General features: G+C 46.2%; 1 protein-coding gene and 1 long non-coding RNA gene across 2 annotated transcripts in view; one reads left to right on the forward strand and one right to left on the reverse strand.

The window, feature by feature from the left end:
• Position 1: 1 nt before the first annotated feature.
• On the reverse strand, positions 2-14879 carry LOC142928924 (uncharacterized). Its single transcript, XR_012945236.1, has 2 exons — positions 14779-14879; positions 2-2273 (listed from the first exon to the last, which is right to left on the reverse strand). It is a non-coding gene; the product is annotated as an uncharacterized LOC142928924 (long non-coding RNA).
• Positions 14872-24363, forward strand: part of LOC116945637 (plakophilin-1-like) — a 43067-nt gene continuing 33575 nt past the window's right edge. The window contains exons 1-2 of the mRNA XM_032960140.2: positions 14872-15174; positions 18097-18312. Coding sequence (XP_032816031.2) covers position 15174; positions 18097-18312 — 217 coding nt within the window. The 5' untranslated portion in view covers positions 14872-15173. The remainder of the gene's footprint in view (positions 15175-18096; positions 18313-24363) is intronic.

A 24363-nucleotide genomic window follows, 5' to 3' on the forward strand; every position in this document is an offset into this window, starting at 1 on the left:
GTCATCTTGTTTTATTTTATTGAACATTCATGGAATATATTTTTTCTCCAACGTGAAAATTCTGAATGAGGGTGCACACATGATACATGAGGGCATTTTTTTATCAATCGTTGTTGGCAGTGACCGATAGTAATATAGTATTCTGACTTTTGTCTGTGGTAAAATTACATATATTTGCACAATTCTGGTTGTATCTGACCACTGCTACTCTTTGTGACCTGCTCGAATTTCTACTTCCAATCAAATCACAGATAGGTCATATGACTACCTGCAGTTGTGTGCTCTGCAGACAAATCATTGTTCATCAAATGCACTCTTCATCAAACCATTTTCAGTTGACAACTCTGTCACTGCTATTGTGTGCAGAGTTATCATTGTTCATGTTTGCTCATAAGATGTGATGTCCTGGTAATGATTACCTGTAAAGTTGTGGTGCTGACTGCATAATGCGTGAGGCATCTGTGTGATCCTGAGGAGGGGCACGTGGGTAGGTCTGGCATGTTCAGGAATGTATTGATTTGCACGTTATTCTTGGCTGAGAATCAAACTGGCAGGAAGTTCATGGTGCATTGCGCGAACAACTGCACCACCTATGCCCATTTTGAATGTTTAGTGAACTGTTGTCAGAGGCGATTGAATTGTTTTCCTATACATGCCACATCGTATTGTGTTGATCGTATGCAAGCTGATCCCAGCTCGATCTATGGGTGGCGCGAATCTTGCTTCTGAACCGCCAATACTCCTGACATGTGAAAAATTGCATTATAGCTCACCGTATTGCTCCAGTATAAATAGAGATTCAGATACTCGATTCCACAGCATTGCCCGGGCAACCTCAAGCCTTGATAAGCGTCGCCCTCCAGCACCCACCACCACTTAAAACCTCGTCAAGCTTATCAAATCACAAATGCATCCCTGGCACACCACTGACCATTCACAGGCAATTACGTGGCTGCGATGTAATCGATTGGTGTGTCAATGATTATCATAAAGTGAATATTTTTGAACTACATTTCGACATGAAGTTGCATTGCATGGAGTGTCCTGAATCCTCGTCCAGTTTCACGCTCCAATCGTAAATACCTCAAGTTTTTAACAGTTAAACAGGCAAACCATTCTCAACACTGGATTGATTATTTTAGCTGGTGAGGCCCTATTGAGCTCAGCCGCGTCAGCAGTTACAGGACATTACACGAAACCCAAGCCAAAACTGACTGCAAACGTGATCAACAATAATGCGGAGTGCTCACACACAAAAATCAGTGTCATAAATCCTGTCACTGGCACGCGCGTAAATAATGCACGTGTATGGGAGCTCGGTTAGAGCATTTACATGGGTGGAGACGGAGGTGAGATGCTGCACCATGGCCTCGGGCACATCCACAGATGTCTACTGGCCTCACCAAGTTTAATTAAGACATCGTTCTGCACATTGACACACTAAGTAGTACAGCATATGGGTGGGTTAGAGTCCCAGTCAACCAATGATAGGTCTTGAACGGCCCCAACAGTGTAAGCCGAGTCTCTGGTCATATAAGCTACGGCTTCTCAGCATTTGTTGCTGGGGGGGGGGGTGGGAATGGTTGAATGGTTGAGTGGAGTGGTTGAGTGAGTGAGTGGTTGAGTGAGTGGTTGAGTGAGTGAGTGGTTGAGTGGTTGAGTGAGTGAGTGGTTGAGTGGAGAGCGCCGTGGGATTGTAAGTTGGTAGTCCTTTGGTTCAAATCCAGCATTTTGTTTTTGAACCTTGAACAAATTTCAATGCAAATGTTTAACATTTTTAGTCGTAAACATTATTTTTTTCTTTCATTAAACAAGGGTTTATATTTTTTTTGTTACGTTTAAAAATATCGAAAAATTTTGTTCAAAAATAATTGCAAAATCATATCAATTATATAATAACCAGAGCATTCTAACGGACGAGTCGTTGTAGCTTAAGCCACAGCGCGCCCGCTGCTCGAGTTACAACCCCCGGGTTCGAATCCCTCTCTCGCAACCCTTTTAGTAATTATTTTTGGCGTGCGTGATGACCTCACCGGCGTGCGCGATGACGGGCCAGGGCTAGACTTGCAGGAAGGAACGTCATGACGTCATCACGTACGAAGAGTGCCCAGCCACGCAACGTTGACGCCTTATAATTGCCATCACAACCTTCACTCAGTGTGTGGCTTCGTGGCGCAGCGGGAACGCACCTGGGCTATGAGCCTGGGTGTAGCGATGCTTGGATCGGGATTGATGGCGACCACGGTGTGACCATGGGTGAGGAGACGGAGACGCTGTAGATGTGAGGGTGGTGGGTGAGAAAGAGAGCCACCGTGGAGAGAAATACGATTAAACAAAAACTGTTTTAGTAAAAAAAATGTTTTGTGTATAATCTCACCACTAGAGGGCGCTGTTGCAACTATATGGGTTTAAACCAACTTCTTGGGGTTAAACCCGGTTTCCACGCACAAACTGCCACTAGGGGCACTATTGCAACGAAAACCCTAACTTAAACATTTATTCTCGCAAAAACTGGTTTAAAAACTGGTTCCGTGCTAATGAATGGTCTAAAACCGTGTGGTAGCGGGCAAAACGAGGTTTAAACTGAATTCCCCCACGAAACAAACGCGAAATTCATTTTAAACTAATCTCAAAACTTATTTGAAATAGTTTGGCATCAAAATGTCAGGCAAAGTATGGGTTTAAACAAGTACACGAGGTTTAAGGGAGCATTAAACATGATTTGTGCTTTAAACAATATTACAATAAAACATTTGAAGGCTAAAAATAACAGTGTGAGAAGTGGTATTTTCTCTTGTGATATAGGTCTCGTAGTATGAAAATAATTTCACCCGTTTAAAATACAATGGCTGACGGAGCTATTTTTTGGTTAGACATTCTAACATCGCCATTCTAACATCGCCATATTCGAACATCAACATCCTCACCCCAACATCACATCTGCACCAGCAGATCCACTCTGCTCACCTACCCTCATCACATTTTCTCTTCTCATAAGCACCCATTTCCCTCACCTCTAATCTTCACCTTCCCTCACCACTACCGCCATCACCCTGCACCCCCGATTCAGCACGGTTGGCTACGTACGGTGTGAAAGAAGTCTGACATAAAACACACATTACCACGCTAAAACTTTTTTTTCCAATCACATTCCTCTAGACCTACAATACTCCTCACACCAATACTTGCCTCACGACCCATCACATTCCCTTCTCTCCTCCATTTATTACAACACGGTCCAGGTTCGCGCATTCCCACCTGAATATATCACCACGCACCACGCACTTCAAATACGAACAAAACTACCCCAGTACTCCACTCTGCCCCCTAGTGGACCCAAGTTGTGGGGCCAGCTCTTGAAGCATTGCTCAACCTCAGCTCTTGCCATCACACCGTGCACTGCCATCATTCCCTCACTAACCATCGCATCACTCTTTCCTCCTTCATACCCTCCAAAAACGTCCCTTTCCCGCCTTCTCCCCACTCCTCACATCTCCCTATCCTCCATCCAGCCTGGACGCAGCTGCTGTGACATCAGCTGCTGGATTTCAGATGAAATCCAAGAATGGCACAGCCTTTGTGGACTTGTCATCGGCCTACGACACATTCTGGATTAAGGGCTTGACGGTGAAGCTTGCAAAGACAATTCATTGCCTCCAAACAATACGCCTGCTATGGACAATGCTGAGCAATAGGCGACTGTGTGTCTATATGGGCGACAAAGCCAGCTCACCGCGGTTCCTCAACAATGGATTGCCACAAAGTTCAGTACTTGCACAAATTCGCTTCAATGTCTACGTGAGCGACGTGCCGCCAACCGGCTCATGCAAACGTGTATATGCGGATGACATTGCCCTAGCAACACGAGCAGCAACTTTCAGCGACATTGCATACACGCTGAACCGAGACCTAAACACCATGGGGGAATATATCTGGAAATGGAGCATCAAGTCAAATCCCCACAAAACAACAGTCACTGCATTTCATCTTGAAAATAGGGGTGCCAAGCACACTCTGAAAGTGACCTTCTGCGGCAACACTGTGCGACACGACCCCAATCCAACCTATCTTGGAGTGAAGCTGGACCGCACGCTTACCTTCCATGACCACCTGAATAATGTATCTGCCAAGACCAAATACAAGGGTCAACCTGGTCCATTAACTGGCAAGCACAATCTGGGGAGCCATCAGCACCCTCAGTGCTACGGACATCAACGATGGCCCCTGTGCTCCAGTATGGACCAGAAGTCGTCACACTCGACTTGTTGATGTCAAACTGCGATGCGGTGTGTCACTCAGCCACCGCAACCCGCGGGGAAGTCCTGCGAATCGAGGTAATCAGTCGCATTCCCATTCATCAGGACCTCAATAAAAGACTCATCATCACTTCACTTTTAACTCTAGATTGAAAACTAATTTCTTTAGAACTGCGTTTTGTGTTTGCGAGGGGCCTATGTATGTATGTTCAACATGTATGTTCAATATACATGCGTCCCTCATCATCGCTTGAAGAAACCTGGTTTCGATTTTTCACGAAGCTCATGATCCACCCTAAACCGCATCTGCAGAAACCATTGCAGATGCGGATATTTGATGCACAAATGTAAAATTGAAAACTCTCCAGTGTGCGACTGTGGTCATCCAGAACAGATCATACAATGTATAACTGTGCAAGACATCGCAGCGATACACTTTGCTGTTCCTGAAGCGGTTGTCTGGCTTGATCAGTTGTTGCTCTGGATCTACATCAGCTGTACGAAAGAATAAAGAAGATCCTCCACTCATCCCACTTTCTATAACTCCCCATATTCCCTTCCTCACCTTCCATCCCTCCACCACCACCACCACCAGCCAGCACCTTTCTCCAACAACTTCCTTTTATCCCTCCAGTCAACTCAAGCAATCTCTCCCTCACCACCTATTATATGTATGTCTATGTTGGACTTCTTTCGCACTCTACGTAGCCAACCGTGATAATCGGAGTGAAGTTTTGACTGCACTCATTGCGATGGAAACCTCTGCAGAAAACGGTTAAGGATTAATTGTGCAGTACCCATTATGTGTTTCACGCTGGCTTTTCCGGAATGATTCTTCATTATTCTCCGTTAATCAACCACTAAAATATGTAACTGGTCTCAGGTTGTCATCAATGAGTCTTTTTCATCTCTCCTACTTAATTCGTTTTTATTTTATTTTAGGGGCATTTTTGCTGAGTGTTGTATGTGTGTGTCTCTGCTTTAAAAATTACACTATAATTCCACGTCATTCAATAATTGGTACCGAGATACGACTATCACCAAGCATGATCATCTCATCGTAACCATTGGGTCATTGCGCTCTATCTCGGCAGTGGCGCCTAATTGATCGATAACCCTACATAACCCTACAGGGTCACATCTCAATCAGTGATAACCTCCACCGCCACCCAGCTGTGAGCAAGCCACCACTGGGTGGCATTCACATCAACGGGGCCATTCCTCGTTCCTATGCCGAGAAGCAGTCTGTCCGTGGAATTAACTCCGTCTTAATTAAACAAATAATCTGGTCATGCTGCTGCTGCGTTGGTGGTGGTGGCGCACAAGCACAATGAACAAAACTCAACGCATTCGTCAATTACACTGTTGCTTTAAAATGAAAAAATATATGGAACAGGCGACGTTTCGGGCAATGGCCCTTATTCACAACATACAGAGAGGCCGGATAGTGGATAATAAGAGTTGGAGACTACGTTTTACACTTTGGAGCCTGATGAGAAAGTTTTTTTTCTCAGATGGGCAGTTTTTAAATAGGAATATGAATAGTTAATTCTAAATCAGTCTCGCCTTCTTATGCGAGTACAGAACTCAGTCCTAAATGCTGAAGAATCAAGGTCGTAATTATAATATATTGGGGGGCGACACATCCCCCCCCCCAATATTCAAATATACTCAAAATGTCCCACCCAATATATTGCTATAAAATAGATTTCTGTTTATATGATTGTGGTTATGGCTGTACTTTATTAATCCCTAATCTCTGACATTACATACAATGAAACAGTGCAATGTAATACAATACACTATTAGACATTATTATAAAAAATAAATAAAAAGTCCATCCTTTGTGTTAGTGATGTTTTTTTTTACTTTAGGCAGGAAATTCGTTTAAAAATTTTGATTTTTTCTGGGGGGGGGGGGGGGGGACCCCCAGACCCCCTGGAAGATTTGGTCCCCCCAATGTTGACTCCATGGCTACGGCCTTGTGAAGAAACTGTGGATCAGCTGCATCGCCTGGGGAGGGCTGCAACGACTAGCAAACCAAATACGGTGCAAATATGCAAATTGTTTTTGCTGATGGGAAGCCGGTGCAGATTCAATGGTTAATAAGTACCTTCCATTGAGTTGTAAATGAAAATATTCATAATTGAACTTCAATGGCACACGCCTGTACGTCGTGTGATATTGAAACGGATTGACCGCGTCACGTGCTTGCTATTGTTAACGACAGAGCAGAAAAGCAGCGCCCGAACCGATAAGCCGAATTATCGGGTAAAATGTCATTCATTCCCTCCGTAATATTCACCTCGTTTGCATAAACTACAAAGCGCACGCTTTTAAACGATACCTCATTCAATTATATTGGTAGAGTGCTCTGGGTGGAGTTCTGCAGACACAGACTAGAGGTGGCCACTAGCCACACCGCTGATGAGACTCATACAATTGAAAACATGCCCGAACATAAATATATTGATCTAAATGCTCTATTGGTTGATTGACTTAAAGAGTTAGTTGGTGCGATGCGATAACAGCTTAAATGTATTCATTCATCGTGGCCACTCAGCTCCCTAACACAAAAAACACCACGGCCTTCTGATTCAACTCGAGCTGCGGATTCGGGTCACTGGATCCTCAGCTCTGGACACTGGGTCCCTATAGTTCCAGTCGCAGGCATCCCAAGCTCCATGATTCTGGATTGGAATCTGGGTACTGAATCGGAAACCCCAGGTACACACGACATTCCACCCTCCATATCCCGCCCCAGGCCTTCTCACCTGCCCAGGTGCGCTCTGCTCTCTTGGGGGAGGCTTAGCGAACACAGCGGCCCGGAGTCCAACCGAGGTATTGTGAGCTGCGAGGCTGGTCCGTGCCGCGTGGTAATGCGCATCGATCAGAGTTCACCCAAGCGACCTGCGTGGCCACCGTAATTACACGTGGCGCGCGGTGTCTTTAATTTCGGGTGGGGTTTTTTGTTGTTGCAGCTGGTGCCTGTCTGCCTAGGCGAGTCGCGTGTATTAAGTTGGAATCCTTAGTCTGGATATATGAGCCTCGGACAAACACTTACAATACGCAGACTCGTAATCTGTGTCTTTGTCTAAATTACTTAACTTGGAACATTTAGAACTCCAATTGGGCATTAGTCTGACTTTTGTGCACTTTGGTATATCCCAGTGAACTAAACGTTACCAATTTAACACGTCGGGTTTCGCGACCAATATTATTCATAATACAAGTATTGTTTGGTTTGATCGCGTAAATATAAATGTGTAATTAACTCACCACCACCACCCAAGACACACAATTAGTAATGTTTGTGCTGAAGTAATAATTTAATAGCCATGTTTTATTCACGTGACAAACCTTACTGATCGTCTGTCGGGTGCTGGTGGGTAATTACATATTTATATTCTTGGTTCTTTCGGTAAAGTCACGTAGAAGGGAAACAATAAAAAAATAAACAATACAATTCTCACTACGTTTCGACTGCAACACAAGCAATCATCAGATTTTCACACCTGATGATGATTGCTTGTGTTGTAGTCGAAGCATATGAATCCCTGCAGTCACGAACGCTTTAAATCAAGATACATTTATATTTACGCGAGCTTATCCAACATGACTTGTATTACCAACGTTACCACGCAATCTATATTTTATGATGAATAATGTACTTTTATCCTTTACGTAATGAATGTATACATTACTAAATGTACTCACCAGTTCTGACAAAGAAAATTACATGCTTACATTTATCCACAAACCTACGACGTTTGTATGAACATTTATTTTGCTTATCGTATTTTAAATGTACTTATGACACACGCTTCCACGGACCGTTCCTCATCACCAATGTTGGACTGCCCTGTGCGAGTTCCGAATGGATTCTTCATCGCGTGACGAGACACCGATGATAGCACAATGGGGATAAGATTGTGAAGAAAAAAGATAAGTTAGATCAGGGGTGTCCAAACTACGGCCCGCGGGCCAACTGCGGCCCGCCATCCATTTTTAATTGGCCCGTATCAAAGTCTAAAAATATAATGGACTATGGCCCACTGTATTGCACTTCTTAGTTTAACAACTAGGTGGCGCTATTGTCTTGGACAAGGCAGCGTCTCCATAAAGCAAGCAATCGAAGAAAAAAAATGCTCGGGGTCACCAGAAATGCCGGAACCGAAGAGACGCAAGATTGCAAGCGAGTGCAGAAAATTTCAGGCTCGGTGGACAGACCTCTCCATGAGATCAGTGACCCTTTATGGTTGGCAGACCTGTCTTTTTTAGTTGATCTCACTGATCATCTCAACACCCTGAACAAGAGACTACAAGGCAAAGAGCAGCTGGTACTACAGCTGTATGCGCACATGAAAGCATTCCGTGCGAAGCTCCGTCTCGAGTCACAACTGTGCAACTTCAATGTAGCGCACTTCCCCACGCTGACCGAAATCAAATGCGCATTTCCAAATGCCAAGCTCTCTGCAAAAATGGGAGAATATGTGTCTGTGATCACATCTCTCATGACAGAATTCAGTCAGCGCTTCCAAGAGTTTTCTGTTATTGAGAAGGAAATCACACTGTTTGCGGCTCCGTTTTCAATGGATGCAAAAGAAGTGGAGGAGAGTGTGCAATTAGAACTGATCGAAATTCAGTGTGATGCTTCTATGAAGAATCAGCATTAGCTTCTCTCCCTACCTGACTTCTACCGGAGCTTGGAAAAGGCCAAGTTTCCTCTGATGAGACGCCACACAAAACGAATGATGAGTCTGTTCGGCTCAACATACATCTGTGAGCAGACATTCTCTCTGTTAACGCTGAACAAAAGCAGACTGAGAACCAGAACGACCGACAGCCATCTCCGTGACGTCCTTCGCATCTCAACCACCAAACTTACTCCTGACCTGCCAGCTATCCTTCACACCAAAGCGCAGCATCACTGATCTCACTGAGTGCAACATTCTTCCCATTACAGGTAAGTTAAAAATATACACGCAGTTTTTATTTGTTAATAAGCCCAAATACTTAATCAATTCAGTCAATTAAAGTTGATGACAATTTTTTAACAAACATTAGTTGATGTGTTAACAAGCCCAATAATTTATTTGTGTAATAAGCTTGAAATATCCACATCCCCTATTTCTCTTCTTGTCTCTCTCTTCATACAGGACAATGAAGGGGGATCAGAACCCTAAGAACTAATCTGAGACTGTCACTGAGAGAATGACCTGCCAACCTTTTTGTAAAAAAATAAAATGAAAATCTACTAATGGAGAGCTATGATGGAGGCTTTTTCTTCAAACATGTTCAATTATCAAACGTAATTTACCTGCATTTGATTGATTTTGCCAATATTAGTGCATGAGAAGTGAGGCAGTATACCTCACGTCTAGTGAGTGGCCCAGTCTTTCGTATATTTTTCTGTATGTGGCCCTCGGGAAAAAAAGTTTGAACACCCCTGAGTTAGATCAATATTGTCATCTCACCTGGTTCAAACACATCTCTCTCACCCATTCATTCAGACTCGTTCGGTTGCTGTGTTCGCATGTGATCCAGCGCCGTGGAGGCAAGGGTTGGTGGATCACCTATAGATCTGCATAAATAATAAACCCGATGGCCAGAAGATGGCAGCATTTTTCTCCGGGTACACCGGTTTTCCCCTACACTTTAAGAATCAACATCACGTTTTAGAGTGTTTGGTTGCTATACATGTCGACGTGATAAGCCACATCGTTGAGCTATCATTTGTGGCCAGGTCACTTCTGAAAAATAACTATATAGCTCAGTGGGTCTTACCTGGCAAAATAAAACATAGTTTTATAGTTTAATAGTCACAACCAATGTGTCTGCCAATGTGGCCCATGATGGGCTTTCTTGGGGTACCCCGGTTTCTGTTCTCACGAAGCACAACAACTGATTAAAATGAAATGACCAAGCATCCGAATAAAAGATCCTCTTTAAAATTCGCCTTGAAACTCGGTGAAGTTCCTATGGATAAATTCATGTTTTTTTTTACTTTTCACATATTGGTCTAAAACATAATCCAATCCCTTCACGTGTCTAAATTAACAAACCTATCCAGAGTCCCGTGTAGCCACTGGAGGGCAACACAGCCACGGGAATAGAAACAACCTCCGATTTACACAGCGTGAATTCTTTAAAGTCAACAACATTGCGGTGGACATAGCGGCCTCTAGGGGCCATAGAGACGTCGCGTGAACCACTTAAAAAACACGTGACTCTACCGAAAAAAACAAAGAGTACTTCTTAACATGCTCGATTTTATGTCAGGAGGCTTAACACGGATTCGAACCCAGGTTTCTAAGCCCTCTGACCTCTGGCCACCTCTGAGGCTTGTGTGTCAAACATTATACGACCCGTGCCTCGCAGACTTAAGCTTCGTCCGGTTCAGGTCTGGCCAGAGCCGGTTGGACCTGATAACAGTGGGGGGGGGAGGGGGGAGGCTACGAACTGGGGAAATACCAACGCCCGTGTCCCTCAGTTACAGACAGGGCTGGCATTATCCCCGGGGTGTCTCCGGGTTGATTGGGACCTGGCAAAAAACACTCAGCACTCGGTACACCGCGTCAAGGATACTTCTTGCTGTGGCCGTGGCTGCCTCACCACGTGACAACTCCCGGTTTACCAACGGACTAGAAACTAATTCCGCACAACGGCACACAGCATCTCAGTCTATCTCTCCATATTGGCTGCACACATGATATGAACAGGTGGAGTGTTTTTTTGCCAATAATATCTAATAACCCAACGGGGATTTGTCTAGCAAGCCCCACTCTGCTGATGAGGCCCAGAATGTCTACACCGGTCCAGCGTTTTCTTGCTTAACCAAATACAGTATTGTCGGAAACGCCTGCGGGAGGATGAACTAAAAACAGAGACGGATTATTTGACTGTGAGAGAGATGACCACGCCTTGAGGAAGGTTCGTTGCATCTAGCAGTAGACTGATCATGGCTTAGAAGGATGATTATGAATATACACCATCCTGATTTCACCAATAGACTTCGGTGAATGTCTTTTTTTCTGTTTTAATAATATAATTCCTCTGCCCTACTTTTTTTCTTTAAAAAAACACGGGCATTTTTATGCATTTAGCTTCAACCGCAAATGACAGCAAAAGCTAAAAACGAAGCTTCTGTTCTTTTTGTTGGCCCGTTTCAGATAAACCTCAATCTCGCAACAATTACCCTGGCGCTCGTAACACACACACCTCTATGAGCATGCGGGTGAGTCATTTAACTCCACGTACAAGGGTGGAGCGACTCACTTCAACATGGTCCAATAGTTTACGTGCAGTTCTCTTGATTATAATGTGGCTTATCCAGCAGCATTGGCTTTAACACGCCTGACTGCCGATGAGATCCCGGTGGGTCGAAATCGGTCCAGAGTGTGCATCTTTAAGCAAATGCTAATGGGGAAATAATTGGTGTGGAAAGTCAATAGGCTGATGGGACTATGATATGGTTAATTGTTCGTATAAGTCTCGTTTAATGTGCTAATAGTGACAACACGCGCGGCTGACAGCAGCGGTCCCCACTCTAATATGCAATGCAAACCAGCCACGCCGTTTAAAAGATGATCTTACGTTCGTAATTCAGACCAAGCCTTTATTTGTGACCACGTGAGAGCCCAACATGCATTTGACCGAATTACCTGGAATGCGCCTGTCAAGTCTCGCGAGATGAGCAGGATACACAGATCGCTATTATAAGCAGCTACATAAATTTGTGGTACTCCCCTGTTCCCACGTCTATGTCCCCACCCTCAGCCACCCGCGATGGCCACCAGCGTACGGTGGTCAAATCACCTCTGGGACCCGCAGCAGTGTGGGGTGGCGATCATCCAGCAGTGCCTCCGCTAGTGACTGGTGGTCATTGACTTGGAAAGCGAATGGAAAGGTCAACACACTGCTGGATGAGAGCCCCCCCCCACCCACACACCATGCGGGTCGTGGGGGTTGTTTGACCATACTTCACCACGATAGTGTGGGTTAGACGCAGCAGGATAAAGCGCAATACTGTACAGTACCGCTGGTACATTCCAAAGTGTGACGCGACTTCACGTTTGTTCAGTGCATTCATCACTAATACAATGAGCCCAGAATGTCTGTGTGTAACGCACCTGACGTCACTCCACGTCGACCAGCCCCCCTCATTAATAATCATGAGCGGGTGACGTCACTCCGCATGAAGAAGGTGGAGCGGAAACGAAAGCTAGCGTTCATTTTGACCTTTCTTTATGGAGAGTAAAGCTAATAAAGAAATAATTAATATATAAAAATCCAGAGCCTTGATGTCCCGCTCACTCCGTGACGCTGTCGTTAATAATCATGAGCGGTTGACGTCACTCCACATTGGGGATGGGGGGGCCCTCCTCACCGAGAACTTAAGCCTCATTAAAAAAGCCAGAACCCTCATGCCACGCGAACTCTGTAACCCTATTGAGCCGTAAAAGGAAAAAGGTCGTCGTGATGAACATTGGATATAACCGTGAAATAAAACAAAGTCTGTGTTACCGGCCTTACAAATGGCACACCAATGGATGCACTGAATATGATGTTACTGTGTGCTGTTCGCTTGAATGTGTCAGATTTACTGCAATACACCCGTCCTTGGACGGACTATAGGCTAGTAACATAAGATTAAGAGAAAAAAAATACAAAACCAAGCCGACATGCCAGTCTGTTAAGAGAGCCTCGCTTGTGGCGGAGGTTTTAGCCTAACGGTGGTTAATTCGTTCACGGAGGCACCGCGTTCTAACACTCACGCGGCGCTAGCGCACTTACGCGCGGCTTAATGTACAACCGCATGATAACGTTGCCTTTATTCAAATTAAACTTGGGGTTTTTTTGTTTACAAGACAATTATTGCGTCGCCAAACTTGCTCTAAAGCTACACTGCCCTGGCCATCGGTGTTGGTGAACTGAGTGGTGAGTCTAGTACTGACGTTGGTGAGCTGTGTGGTGAGTTTAGTACTGAGGCTGGTGAGCTGAGTGGTGAGTTTAGTACTGAGGTTGGTGAGCTGAGTGGTGAGTTTAGTACTGAGGTTGGTGAGCTGAGTGGTGAGTTTAGTACTTGTGTTAGTGAGCTGAGTGCTGAGTTTAGTATCTGTGTTGGTGAGCTGTGGTGAGTTTAGTACTGAGGTTGGTGAGTTGAGTGGTGAGTTTAGTACTTGTGTTGGTGAGCTGAGTGGTGAGTTTAGTACTGAGGTTGGTGAGTTGAGTGGTGAGTTTAGTACTGAGGTTGGTGAGTTGAGTGGTGAGTTTAGTACTTGTGTTGGTGAGCTGTGTGGTGTGTTGGTGTGCTGCGTGGTGAGTTTAGTATCTGTGTTGGTGAGCTGAGTGGTGAGTTTAGTACTGAGGTTGGTGAGCTGAGTGGTGAGTTTAGTACTTGTGTTGGTGAGCTGTGTGGTGTGTTTAGTATCTGTGTTGGTGTGCTGCGTGGTGAGTTTAGTATCTGTGTTAGTGAGCTGTGGCGAGTTTAGTACTGAGGTTGGTGAGCGGTGTGGTGAGTTTAGTACTGAGGTTGGTGAGCTGAGTGGTGAGTTTAGTATTTGGTGTATCTTACACAGCCCTTCATCAATTCACTGCTGAATGACGGCCTTCCTATTCCGCGTCCAACGTGAGGGTTGTTCGACCACACTTCACCACACTGGTATACGCTGACTGTACCACTGGCGATACAATTCCTTAACCCCCTCGAAACATCTCTGCATTCCACGGGCGCTTTTCGTTTTTGTGTGTATCGTCTGCAACTGCGACCTCGGCTGATGCTAATCTTCCTCCAAACACATTCTCTGTCGGCTGCGCTCGTCTCGCTGCGCCACGCATGGGTCCGTGAGCCGTCCAGGCCTAAGCTCCGGAAACACATTTCACGAGGTGTACTAGGCCGTGTGGCTGCGCCTATGACCTTATCAAATCTCAAGAGGTTAAAGGAAGAGTTGAAGAACGAATTCAGGCGACGTGCTAGGAAGTGGGTGACCACCGCCGGCAAAGAGACACGCTTAGCAACACGGATTATGGACACGAGAGGGCAGTGTGGTAAAATCCATTGTTCTCAGATTTGTTTTTCGAGTTGAACCCACGTCTTGTTCGGCACGATGTCCGACGTTGCGCTCCACGTTCAGTTTCCAAATAAGAATCGAAGGGCTTATACAGCACAATTTCGGAAACCTCGGTTGTAAGATCTCTTGTTCTGCACTCCCCTCCCTCCACTCTCCTTCGTCAACCACGACGCACCGAACCTGCGGGAGGTAAAGTTATCCACCCCCTGGCAACCCGCAAACCATGGGGAGGCCCTCATGCAGCAAATGGATTGACAAATGTGGGCTATGCGTGCCCACTCTCTGCTGCAGGCACAAGAGCGCAGCTTGGCACACAAAAAAAACAGCCGGAGCTACTCATAAAGTGTCCGAACATACCATATCGATTGCAAGTCGAGGGTATTTAAGAATAAAATTATCTCACACATCGATGTGTCAGAGTTTGCGGAGGGCGAGGCGTGGACTCTCACCTGCACTCATTCACTTTCAGCTCACCCACGTCCCAGGACGTAGTATCATCCTACCTTCATCACGACCACCACCACCACCATCATCATCCGCACACGGGGCGTGCCCACACCACACCTGAGGCGCTGCAGCAGCGTTCCCACCTACAGCCGAACCCACCCCGCCCTGTTCCTATTAGCTGCCTCGGATTCCTGACCCTCCCCCCGCACCCTCCACAACCGCTACCACCCACACACACCACCACCACACGGCCGCCACTCCCCAGTCGCGCTCTTCCCCCCCTTGTCCCAGCGAGTCGCTCCGTCGTCTCTGCTCCAAGGCGAGATCTCCTTCCAGCGTTGTCACTCCGAGCGGCAGCAGCGGCGCACACGGCGCTGACGGGAGCGACTGCGGCAAAAGTAATAATGATGATAACACTAGTATCGTGTAAACATTGTTTTTACGTGTCGTTGGTCATCACCGCTATCAGTGTCGCGGTCACCATCTTCCTCTATGTTGTGGTCATCACCGCTATCAGTGCCGTGGTCACCATCTTCATTTATGTCGTGGTCATCATCTCTATCAGTGTCGTGGTCACCATCTTCATCTATGTCGTGGTCATCATCTCTATCAGTGTCGTGGTCACGATCTTCATTTATGTCGTGGTCATCATCTCTATCAGTGTCGTGGTCACCATCTTCCTCTATGTCGTGGTTATCACCTCTATCAATGTCGTGGTCACCATCTTCATTTATGTCGTGGTCATCATCTCTATCAATGTCGTGGTCACCATCTTCATCTATGTCGTGGTCATCACCTCTATCAATATCGTGGTCACCATCTTCCTCTATGTTGTGGTCAATATCTCTATCAGTGTCGTGGTCACCATCTTCCTTTATGTCGTGGTCATCATCTCTATCAGTGCCGTGGTCACCATCTTCATCTATGTCGTGGTCATCATCTCTATCAATGTCGTCACCATCTTCATCTATGTTGTGGTCATCATCTCTATCAGTGCCGTGGTCACCATCTTCTATGTCGTGGTCATCATCTCTATCAGTGCCGTGGTCACCATCTTCATCTATGTCGTGGTCATCATCTCTATCAGTGCCGTGGTCACCATCTTCATCTATGTCGTGGGCATCATCTCTATCAATGTCGTCACCATCTTCATCTATGTTGTGGTCATCATCTCTATCAGTGCCGTGGTCACCATCTTCATCTATGTCGTGGTCATCATCTCTATCAGTGCCGTGGTCACCATCTTCATCTATGTCGTGGTCATCATCTCTATCAGTGCCGTGGTCACCATCTTCATCTATGTCGTGGGCATCATCTCTATCAGTGCCGTGGTCACCATCTTCATCTATGTCGTGGTCATCATCTCTATCAATGCCGTGGTCACCATCTTCATCTATGTCGTGGTCATCATCTCTATCAGTGCCGTGGTCACCATCTTCATCTATGTTGTGGTCATCACCTCTATCAATGTCGTGGTCACCATCTTAATTTATGTCGTGGTCATCATCTCTATCAGTGCCGTGGTCACCATCTTCATCTATGTCGTGGTCATCACCTCTATCAGTGTCGTGGTCACCATCTTCATCTATCTCGTGGTCATCGTCTCTATCAATGTCGTGGTCACCATCTTCCTCTATGTCGTGGTTATCACCGCTATCAATGTCGTGGTCACCATCTTCCTCTATGTCGTGGTTATCACTTCTATCAATGTCATCGTCAATGGTTGTCTCGATAATCCCATCGATATCATCATCGTCTACAGTATACTTTTATCAGTGACACCACCAATGCAATCACATATCAATAACACTATCACTATCTGCATCAATAATACCACCACCATTATCAGCGTCGTACTTATATCTATATCACGGATATCATCGTCTTTACTTTCATCAGTGACAACACCGATGCACCTCAAGTTTCGTACACTAATTTACGAGTCTTAAAAACGATTCCTCCCTCCACTCAAGCGACAAGTAACTCGTGCACTGGTCACGAACACAAACTGCTTCGCGTGGTGCGGCGGTTACTCGGTTGGTCTATTTGTCCTTCATGGTGATGTGGTGGCGGTGGTGTCGGATTTCGCAGTCGGTTTGTTTTGTTTACCATCTACTGTTGATGGCGATGGTGGCAATGTTGGTGTGTTGGTGTCGTGTTTCACCGTTGTACTTTTGTATGCACGCTGAATGTATTTCGCACCGTACGTTGCCAGCCGTGCTAATCGGAGGTTCGGATGTGGTGGCGGCGGTGATAATGATGATGCCCGTGGTTGGTTTCTAAGTCGACATTTTGCTCCATTTGATTGACGGCCGTGTCTCACAATTGGATGGTTGTTTGGTTGGCTACGTACGGTACGAAAGAAGTTCAACATGCATACATGGTGATGACAGCCATTGGTATTGATGTTGCGATCATGGTTGGTGATTACGATAATAATGATTGTGGCTCAAAGTTGGTCGGTTCCATCTTCCTATTCCTGACTAGCTTTGCCCATCCGAGGATGGAAGCTGTAATGTTTATGAAAAAATTGAGCAGAGTATAAATTGTATATTGTGCAAATTTAATGGCAGTGAATCTTGCACAAAACTATGTCATCAAACACTTCACTGCATTTCACTGTAGCACTGTGTTAATGGCAGTGAATCTACGTCATAAAACATCTAAATTCATGTCACTGTAGCACTGTATATAACTGACCTTCAATTTGTTCAAATTCACTGCTCTGGTACTTTATTCTCTTCTTCTTTCGGTCGCTGGGGTTGAGATAAATTGGAAATCGATACAATATCTGGAAAATCACCGAGAAATGTCTATTTTACCATAATGTAGAAGCATAAATTACCTTTTGTCTCAGATGCTGAAGAAATAAATAAAGACACCAAATCCACTTTGTTGCTGCGTAGAATTATTATTAGATTCACTTTCAATAAAGAAACGTCAAATTTAAAGCGAATTTGCGAAAAAAAATTCCGCTCGACCTTCTGCATGAGTGCCATGAATATTAATGACGGGGGGTGCAGCATGTGGAGTAACGTCACGCGCGGGACACACAGACAGACTTTCTTGGCTCATTATAGTAGTAATGCGGTGATGATGATGCTGCAGCGATAATGGTGTTGGTCTCGCAGTTTGTGGCTCCGTTGCTTACTCTCTCTCGGTGATAACGATGAGGGTGGTGACGTGCGTATGTATGTTGAACTTCCTTTGCACCGTACGTAGCTAACCGTGCTAATCAGATGATCACGTCGATGATGTTGATGACGATGTTGACGATGGCGGTGATGCCCTCCTTCCCTCCCTCTCCCTCTCCATGACAGTGATGCTCAGCACTAGCAGCATGTCGGAGGGCTACCTGCGCACGGTGACGCCCTCCATGGGAGAGCTGCACACCAGCACGCTGGCCCTACCGCCCGAGCGGGAGCTCGAGCGGAGCATGGGGGGCTCGCGGGGCCAGAGCGACCGCGTGCACCAGCAGGTGTCCATGATGATGGAGAGGAGCCGGGGCTACAACACCGTGGCGAGCCTCAAGAACAGTGCGTGTGTCCCTTTATTTCTCTTTTTTACATGCCGGCAACGAGAGATCGGTCGGGCATGGCAAAGAGGGTCGAGCCGTTGGGCGCGTCCCTCCTCTTGACGTCAGAGTTCGGGGCCATTCGAGTGCAGACTCGCAGAGCTCCACGGACTCGTCCGGAGATTCCGTGCGGAGACTCGCGCGGGTCTCAAATGTGTACTTGCGCGGGAATGCCATGGACGCTCAACAGAGATGCAGTTTCAGTTCAGATATTCGGTTTCAGTTCGGACATTTGCATACACATTCGAAGAGACCCATCGACTCGTGTAGATATCTGCAGGCTTACGCAGACTCCAGTACTCAAGTAGAAACCATAGACGCATACATAAACCCATAGACTTCCGCAGAGAACCTTAGACTTACACAGAGACCCATTGACTTACACCGATAGTCAGACTGGCCGAAACCCAAATGACTCAGATAACTCTAGGCTTACATAAATACCCAATGACTCACAGATATTCAATGACTTACACAGAGACCCATACACTTACAGTATTTGGAGATCCACAGACTTACACGGATGCAGTATTTTGCAGTGCGTTCTAACGCACACACTCACTAATCACGCTGCTAACGGCGAGTTCAAAGTTCACATGAATATAACTCGCTATTTGAAGTATGGCGTTGTCACACCTGCCCACAAATCTTGTGGTTGTTGTAGGTGAACTGTGTGCAGCTGAGCTGAGTTTATCACTGGTGTTAGTGAGTTGTGTGGCGAGTTTAGTATTGGTGTGAGCTGTGTGGCGAGTTTATCACTGGTGTTAGTGAGTTGTGTGGCGAGTTTAGTATTGGTGTGAGCTGTGTAGCGAGTTTATCACTGGTGTAGTGAGTTGTGTAGTGAGTTTAGTATTGGCGTGGGCTGTGTGGCGAGTTTATCACTGGTGTTAGTGAGTTGTGTAGTGAGTTTAGTATTGGTGTGAGCTGTGTGGCGAGTTTATCACTGGTGTTAGTGAGTTGTGTGGCGAGTTTAGTATTGGCGTGAGCTGTGTGGCGAGTTTATTACTGGTGTTAGTGAGTTGTGTAGTGAGTTTAGTATTGGCGTGGGCTGTGTAGCGAGTTTATCACTGGTGTAGTGAGTTGTGTAGTGAGTTTAGTATTTGTGTGAGCTGTGTAGCGAGTTTATCACTGGTGTAGTGAGTTGTGTAGTGAGTTTAGTATTGACGTGAGCTGTGTGGCGAGTTTATCGCTGGTGTTAGTGAGTTGTGTAGTGAGTTTATCACTGGTGTTAGTGAGTTGTGTGGTGAGTTTAGTATTGGCGTGAACTGTGTGGCGAGTTTATCGCTGGTGTTAGCGAGTTGTGTAGTGAGTTTATCACTGGAGTTAGTGAGTTGTGTAGTGAGTTTATCACTGGTGTTAGTGAGTTGTGTGGTGAGTTTAGTATTGGCGTGAACTGTGTGGCGAGTTTATCACTGGTGTTAGTGAGTTGTGTGGCAAGTTTAGTATTGGCGTGAACTGTGTGGTGAGTTTATCACTGGTGTTAGTGAGTTGTGTAGTGAGTTTAGTATTGGCGTGGGCTGTGTGGCGAGTTTATCACTGGTGTTAGTGAGTTTTGTAGTGAGTTTAGTATTGGTGTGAGCTGTGTGGTGAGTTTATCGCTGGTGTTAGTGAGTTGTGTGGTGAGTTTAGTATTGGCGTTAGCTGAGTGCCAAGTTTAGCTTTGGTGTTGATGAGTTGTGTGGCGAGTTACGGAGATCACGTGACGTGAGGGTTCTGCCTTTGTAGTGAGGGTTGTCAGTTGACGCTGTGGAGGGGGGAGGAGGCGCCTCGCCCCCCCCCATGTGGAGGGACGTTAGTCGCTAATTATTATGAATGGTGGGGGGTGTTCATTTGGAGGACGTCACCTGTTCATGATTATTTATGAGAGGGGCTGTTCGATGTGGAGTGATGTCACCTGCTCATGATTGTTAATGAGGGAGGGGGGGTCCATGTGGAGGATGTAACCTGTTCATGATTACTAATGAGGGGGGCTGGTCGACGTGGAGTGACGTCACGCACGGGACACAGACATTCTTGGCTCATTATAGTAGTTAATGGGTAACACTTAAAAAAAATAATGCCTGTCATCACCGTCTTGCTTGATGACTAGGTGATTTATAGATGGTGCATCGGCCAGTCATCTCAGTCAATCAACCCATGACACCTGGGTCTGTCCCGTGACCTCCTGCCGGCAGGCGTTCGACACTCCACGTGGCTTTAAAGTGCACATAGCCTGGCACAAGTGCCGTGGTGACGTCACCGCCACTTAGTGGCGAATGGTGGTTGTTGTTGTTGTTTGTATCCCATGTCTGTGTTGTCCACATCTCTCTCATTTCACATCTGTCTCGTCTGTCCCGTCATCCTTCCCACGTCCCTTAGTTCCCGTCCCCGTACCTTGTCTTTTCGCTCGAAGTTTAAAAGATAGAAAATGAGGTGACTCCGAAAAAAAGAAGTCTCTTCCTATCATCCATTAGCACAGACCAGAGCTACCGCCTGAGGCGGTCGCAATGTTTTTATGCGGTCAACAATGGTGAAGTATGTGGATATGTGGATATCCATTTGCAGTGAGTGGAGTCGTACTCAGATTGTAAATGTTGTGGCTAGGCTCTCCAACACACCGGTTAGTGCTGTACTAGTGACGAATTGGCCACGTTCTGTTTATGTGACAACCCTTACTAGTTGGCTGTGTCGGGTGGTGACGGGTTTAACGACACATTGATATATTTACGCGATCTAACCCCCCAAAAAAAACTATTACGAGTGGAGTTCTCGAACAATTCAATCCGATTAGCCATGCAAACGACTTGTTACTACTACTACTCGTGCTGGAGGTGGTCACAATGTCTGTTCTGGCCCGCACCAGCGAGGTTGGCTGCGCACGGTGCGAAAGAAGTTCAACGTGCAAGCAAACATACAGATGGTGAAATGAAGTCGCTGAACGGATTAAAAGCCCGCGGGGGCCCGGAGGTTTTATTATTATTATTATTATCCATCCGTGCTACAGCGGTGGGGGCCTCTGGGCGCGGCGAGGAGGCGAGCAGCCATCCGTGCGGCGTCGAGCGTTGTCTTGGCGCTTTGGGCGTCGTCTGCCCCTGTCGGTTGGGGGCAAGCCGACGCGACCTCTTGTCTAGCGCTTTGACACGTCGTAGCGTCGACGGAGGGTTGGTGGCTCTAACAAATAGAAGCGTCGATTCAACTTTAACAACAACAATTTTTTTTATGATTATTCTAAAGACCCATCGATGAGTCGATGGGGTAATTAAAAGCAGACGCGCGCGTGAGACTTTAGCGACGCGAGTCGGGCAAAAGCTCATGCGTGTACACACACGAGCTCACACACAAAGCCGTAGCAGACTGTTGGGGTAAGGTGCTGTGAGCGAGTAGCACCCTGTGCAGGCCAGCACCACGCCTGGCCGCTGTTGTCTCCCCAGTGGCGATGTTCACTGCACACCGCACCGGGTACTCATTTGAGGCCGAGTCGACCTAGGGGAGAGACCCACGATCGTTTGAAATATTCAACACTGCTAGTGGGAATCGGACTCGGGTCGCCGGGATCATCGCGCAGCGCGTTAAATGCTGCAGTTCCCCACGACACACGGACATACACACGGACTCAGTCGCACATACACACACACGATCCAGCACTCGGACACACGGATTCACTCGCACAGACACGCGTACTAGCACTCGGACACACGGACATACACACGGATTCAATCGCACAGACACACGTACTAGCACTCAAGACACACGGACATACACATGGACATACACACGGACTCACTCGCACAGACACACTTACACACGATCCAACACTCAGACACACGGACATACACACGGATTCACTCGCACTTACACACGATACAACACTCGGACACACGGATTCACTCGCACAGACACACGTACTAGCACTCAGACACACGGACATACACACGGACTCACTCGCACAAACACACTTACACACGTACTAGCACTCAGACACACGGACATACACACGGATTCACTCGCACAGACACACTTACACACGATCCAGCACTCAGACACACGGACATACACACGGATTCACTCGCATAGACACACGTACTAGCACTGAGACACACGGACATACACACGGACTCACTCGCACAGACACACTTACACACGTACTAGCACTCAGACACACGGACATACACACTGATTCACTCGCACACACACACACACGATCCAGCACTCAGATACACGGACATACACACGGATTCACTCGCACAGACACACTTACACACGTACTAGCACTCAGACACACGGACATACACACGGACTCATCGCACAGACACACTTACACACGATCCAGAAACACACACATCCAGAAACACACAAACCAACAGTCTCTCGCAGTACAGACTCAGAAACGCACTCGTTCTGGGACACACATACACACTTATAGACACGTAACTCCGAGACAAAGACGCTCCCTGACACACACACTAACGCTCTGAAACACGCACGCACCCTCACACTGCTTTGTGTACACTTGACAACGTGTGGATGGAGATGCAGGTTGTCAATGTATGTTGGTCACTGTTCATGAACAGCTGAACGCTGTCGATTCTTCACGATAACTTCACTTGCAGTTGCATTTGACGTCATATATCGTAGTTTCTTTACATACTAGTTCAACACACACCATACCTGTAAGTTTGTGTAACATCATTCTAATTGTGCTATGATCAATCTAAACATTATCAACCCAAGCCAACGACGTTATAGAGAATGTATCATTTCACATCGATTTGTCCTTGTGCTCCGTTTTCGATTATTCACGTGACCAAATTGTTTTTGACTTCTATCAGCTTCATGGGTGAACGCTAGTCCATTTGTTTTCATTTTTATCATGTTGGTGACCAGAATCACTCTTGCAGATGAGACTTATCCTGGTCTCTGAGCTCTTACCCGGTTTTTTTTGTTTGTTGTGGTTGCACCCGATTCAAGACCCGAATGGCTCACAGGGCTATACCAATATATATAAACTGAAAACTGAAACAAAATACATTTACCAACAGCCTGTACGCTGAGTCTATATTAACCTGTGCATCGTTCGAGTCGTATCCCCTCCGATGGAGTGGGTGTTCAACTGGCCACTTTGGCTTCATACACAAGAGATAATTATAATCAAGCTTCGGGAGTAATTGTAACAAAAATTCTCAAAGCAGTACCCTCCTGTAAAATGAGTCTTGTGACTCTGCAAACGTTTCCTATAACCATACCGAACAGCCGCATTCACTGTTATTATTATTATTGCTACTACACTGGGATCCTTGCGGAGAGGTGGTTTTCGCAATGTGCAATGAATTCTAGATTTGAAGCTTTCGTGACTGGGGCATTCTGTCTACAGGAAACCCACCCACACAGATTCCTACTTTAAACCTGAATCCCGCCACCACCCAGCTCAAAAGAATTCTCTCATCAAAACGTTATACCACAGGGCACATTGCATTTCGGACCAACACCACCTGACCAGTGAATTAAAACATGTACACCTGGCCCTCAAGAGAAACAGATACTCTGACCGTACCATCCGCCAAGCTGTTTCTCCCTCCATACAGAAACAACCACTTGATACTCCGGTCAAAACCATCACACTACCATATATAGCAGGCGTTACTAAAAAGATCTCCAAAATTCTAAACAAACACAAGATTCTGGTCCGGTTCAATACAGTACACACAATCCGTGACCTGATCCCATCCGTGAAGGATGTCGTTCCTGACTTTACAGTACCCCGGGGTTTACAAATTGAGTTGTACGTGGTGACTGCTATATCGGGGAGACGAAACGACATGTCTCTTACCGAATTCGCGAGCACAAATCAGATTTGAAACACAGCAGAATGAATTCTTCTGCCGTAGCTGATCACTGTTACAACGCTGTGGGTGATCACGATATAGTTTTCTCCGATACCAAGGTTCTCTGCAAACCCACGGGTTTTTATCAGAGATTTGTCCACGAGGCAATTCAGATTTACAAACACAGACACAATTTCAACCGAGAGAATGGT

Source organism: Petromyzon marinus, chromosome 24 (assembly GCF_048934315.1).
Source record: "Petromyzon marinus isolate PM22_M1 ecotype Great Lakes invasive population chromosome 24, UKy_Petmar_22M1.pri1.0, whole genome shotgun sequence".
In the NCBI taxonomy this organism is placed as follows: domain Eukaryota; kingdom Metazoa; phylum Chordata; class Hyperoartia; order Petromyzontiformes; family Petromyzontidae; genus Petromyzon; species Petromyzon marinus.